The 4,650-nt window shown below is 32.5% G+C and overlaps 1 protein-coding gene across 2 annotated transcripts in view; it reads right to left on the minus strand.

Annotated features, from left to right (window-relative positions):
• LOC107697583 (COX assembly mitochondrial protein homolog) overlaps nucleotides 1–1,116 on the minus strand; it is a 7,570-nt gene extending 6,454 nt beyond the window's left edge. The window contains exons 1-2 of one of the 2 annotated variants that reach the window (XM_016498384.1): nucleotides 967–1,116; nucleotides 531–623 (exon numbers count right to left, since the gene is read on the minus strand). In XM_016498384.1, coding sequence (XP_016353870.1) covers nucleotides 531–623; nucleotides 967–985 — 112 coding nt within the window. In that variant the 5' untranslated portion in view covers nucleotides 986–1,116. Of the gene's footprint in view, nucleotides 1–530; nucleotides 707–966 lie in introns of those variants that run through there. The other variant, XM_016498383.1, reaches the window with a different exon arrangement.
• Between the last annotated feature and the right edge of the window lie 3,534 nt (nucleotides 1,117–4,650).

Below are 4,650 nucleotides of genomic sequence, written 5' to 3' on the forward strand. Positions count from 1 at the left end.
ACACTTATTTTTTATTTGATTTAATTTTAAAATTATATATTTTTATATATATAATTTTAAAATAAAAACAATCAAAATAAAACGCTTATTAAAACAATGATTAGATATTTTAGCTGGCTACCTGCATGTCATGTGACCATAAACCAAGATCAGAGAACCATAAACACATCAATGTGTTGTTGTTAAATTAATACAATATAACAAAAAGTCTGGGAATCCCTGGTTCAGAAAAATCTAATAATGTTCAATATTATTCTCTTCATTTAAGGTTATAATTTTTGTCTTTTTAAATCAACATTTTTGTAAAGTACTGAAATTTTTAATTTTTTTTTACTGTTTTTAACTTTATTTATATATATATATAGAGAGAGAGAGAGAGAGAGAGAGAGATTTGGTGTTAGTCTCTTTGGGTCAATGGAACAAGTGTTTTTCATTGTGGTCTCAGACACCCAAAAAGTCCCCCGATGCATTATTGTGATGTCTGTATTTTTAGCACGCTGAGATTCTGACATAAACAGCTGGATTCATACCATCCACAAGCTGAGAGCATCTCTCTTTGGCTTTCTCTCGCATCATCTTGGGAATCAGCACATCTTTCTCCACGTGTCGCAAGCGTGGCTCCTCTGTGGAGGCAAAAACAACAGCATTCATATTAATCAAACACTGATTCATTCATTCATCAGTCAAACAGTCACAGCCTACAGACACAAACACTGAGAACCATCAGAGAGATTCAGCAGCGAGTCATTTAGTTCATTCATGTTGATTCTTCTGATTCATTCCAAATGACTCCTGGTGCCACAGTGTGTGATCAAAAATCTATAAATGCTTTGTATATGACACATAACATTATAAAACATGCATGTATCAGCGCATACAGTGATCTGTGAACAGAAGTCTGTAGTGTTGTTGTAGTTTTACACACGCATTCATAATTTCCCGGCGGAAATTAAAATCTTCCCGTACCTGCTTTAGACGGATCCATTTACACCTCACTTACTGTAATTAGTTACTAGATTGTTTATTATTATGAAACACTGACGTGTTTCCAATGTGACCCTCTGCTCTGCGTGTTTAGCGTGAGACTGTTTCGCTCACTTCCGGTCGGAGACGTCGACGTAAGCCGTTAGAGCTTATGGTCGTTGTAGTTCTGCGGAGCTCAGGATGAACTACACACAGAACGGAGCGCTACAGGATCGTCCGACAAACATGAGATCAAGAATTCTGCAGTAATCTGACTGGTGACATCAGGGGAAAGTTGATTACAATTATAATAATAATAATAATTCAAATAAAGTTTAAAGTGACTTTACTATAATATAGAGGAGGAGCAGTTTCTTAACATATGAAAAATCACTCGGTAAATATGATAATACAGAATTTAATAAATTATAACATGACGCTTCTCTGCTGCAACTTTACATTCAGTACCTTCTGAACGGGTTTTTTAATCAGAAAGTCTTAGTGTTTGGTCCAGATCTAGTTAAACTTTGACCTGTTGAGTTCACACGCTCACTGTCACACAGCTGATGAGATCCGGGGTTTATGAGACGATAAAAAGCGAATAATTAATGCCAACATTCAAATAATCAAGTGGAGCTGCTCCATTAATCAAATTAAAACAGAAATTGTAAAATATCTCATCCAGGGGTTCTCAAACGTTTTGGGGCCAGGAACCCCTTCCTAGGAGCCCTCGTTAATATAACAGAGATTAAACATGCTCTGAGACGCTGTTGGAACGCCCAGTTTTTCTGGAAATTTACATTTTTCTAGATTACACTTATTTTTTTCCAGGTTTAATTTTCTGGACTAGTAATCTAAAAGCATGTCTAATTGATTTAAATCATAAGATGTAACAACTAAATACAAATTAAATACAAACATTAACATTAAATATAAACAACATACATATATAACCTGGTCAATCATGACTTTTAAATCATATAAACAATAAAAAACTAATCTTGCAAGCATTTAACATGCATCTGTGTACGCAATGTCACTTTATTTACATTCACATTTACATCATTTCCAGCAGAAACTTAAGCATTTCACCAATATTCTGCCAAAATAAAAGCCTGAGGATCTGAATATTTGAAAGTGCAGAATTTACGACATAAATATACACTACTGTTTAAAAGTTTGGGGTCAGCAGATTTTTTTTCTTTCTATTTTTGAAAGAAATTAATACTTTTATTCAGCAAGGAGGTGTTAAATTGATAAAAAAGTGACAGTAAAGACTGTTAGAAAAGATTTCTATTTTGAATAAATGCTGTTCTTTTTTAACTTTTTATTCATCAAAGAATCCAAAACAATATGAAGCAGCAAACATTGATAATAAATCAGCATATTAGAATGATTTCTGAAGATCATGTGACACTGAAGACTGGAGTAATGATGCTGAAAATACAGCTGCGCATCACAGAAATAAATTACAGTTTAACAGAGATTAAAATAGAACACTGTTATTTTAAATTGTAATATTATTTCACAATATTACTGTTTTTTCTGTATTTTTGAGAAAATAAATGCAGCCTTGATGAACAGAAGACTTCTTTAAAAAACATTACATATCTTACTGATCTAAAACTTTTGAATGGCAGTGTGTATATATAATTGTAAAATTATAAAAAATTATATTAAAAAAAAGTTTTTAAAATTATATATATAAACAATATCTTTTAATTTTGTGTGTGTGTGTATATAGCCATGCAATTGTTTTTATATTTCCATTGTTGTTTTATATAAAATATAATACAATTATTTCATTATTTTTTATTTAATATCATTTATTTAAATAGCATATTTAATTATTATATTTGATATGAATTAAATTAGATTTAAGCAATAAAATATATATAGGTTGAACAATATATTTTAATTATATGTATGTGTGTAATATAATACATATAAACAATTATAATTATATACAATATATGTATTAGTAAAAAAAAAAATATATATATATATAAACCCTAACCCTATTTATTGAAGCCACACGTAAATGTAAAAATAAATAAAATACATAAATATAAATCTGCTAATGCTGAGGCCTGCATCACTAGTAGTATTTTTGCAAACATATCTTGTTTTCAGGATGTACTTTATACTGACCAAGACAAAGATGATTAAGTTTGTGTGTTTAAAACACAAAATTAAATTTGAATAAATCCAGATGTTTTCAGTAAGGGCAATAAATATGGATTACAGCAGATATTTGAGATCACAGTTAAATGGTTTGAAACATTCTAATGGTCACTTTATGAGCACAAATTTAAATGCGTCTTGCTGCAGAAGCTGCTTTGTGGTATTTTATCATCTGCATCTCACCTGTATTCCCATCAGTTTTAAGGAAAGGACCTTGATAAATAAACACAAGTGAAATGAAGTAATGCTGCATGTGCAGAGCAGTCGTTGAGCGTGCATTGGAGTTCACACCTGTGTAGTTCACACCTGTGCCACCTGTCGTGATTGTGCAACAGCAGCTCAGACGCACCGCAGGTCTGTCACTGGATGTCTGTTGAATTTCCCACACGAGACTGAAGCTGATCGAGGCAGAAACATCAGAGAGCGTCTGACTGCTGTTAAACGCCATCAGATAGACCAAACCACCTCAAAGACAAATCTCATCACAGACAGCACCAGTGACACGCTGGAGCCTGACAATACTGAGCAGAGAAAGAGTCGCATCACACTCACTGATGCATCTGGGTTCGGTCTAAACGGTTTGCATTTCCCTGCTGCAAAATAAAGATTCTTAAGACATCTGTGACCCTGGAGCACAAAACCACACTGTAAAAAATGACCGTGAATTTTACGGTAAAAGACTGTAAAAATGCTACAGTAAAAACCTGTTAAATGGTTAACGGTAAATTCCCCTGCTATATACGGTGAAAAACCGTATTGGACATTACATGTATTGGACATTAATTTTACGGTAGTATACCGTTTTTGGAAGTGAAAAAGACGTATAATTTACAGTGAATAACCGTAAATTGACATTCCCAGAATTCCCTGCGTTACATTTCAAATGTGATGTTTTTTTGTTGAAATAACTGTTTCTTCTTAGTTTTTTCTTCTCAGTTTTGTATATTAGGGTTGTGTGTTACACCTAATGTTGTTAAATGAATGTTTATTGCATTATTTCAGTTTCACGTGTGTTAGCATGATGGTGTTTAGCATTTGGGTGAATGACACTGTGCACCTTCTACATATGTTAGTATTTAAAAGCTGCTTGTGATGGGCTTTGGTTCATCGTGTGACTTTCTCATCTGCATTTGGTGGTTATCAGTGTATTACAATGCTACAAAACAGATTTCAGTACTTCAATAGGTTGGTATATTAACATTACATCAGTTAATGAAATTACGGTATTTAACTGTAAATTTAAGTTAAAACCGTAAAACCTAAAATGTTGCTACCGTATTTTTTACGGTAAAATTCCGGCAACCACATGTTGTAAATTTTAAGGAATTTTTTTTTACAGTGCAGTCATAAGGGTCAATTTTTCACAATTGAGATTTATACATCATCTGAATACATGAGCTTTCCATTGATGTATGGTTTGTTAGGATAATAGGACAATATTTGGTCGAGATACAACTATTTTAAAATCTGGAATCTGAGGGTGCAAAAAAATCAAAATATTGT

Source organism: Sinocyclocheilus anshuiensis, unplaced genomic scaffold (assembly GCF_001515605.1).
Source record: "Sinocyclocheilus anshuiensis isolate Anshui unplaced genomic scaffold, SAMN03320099.WGS_v1.1 scaffold1312, whole genome shotgun sequence".
NCBI classification, from domain to species: Eukaryota; Metazoa; Chordata; class Actinopteri; order Cypriniformes; family Cyprinidae; genus Sinocyclocheilus; species Sinocyclocheilus anshuiensis.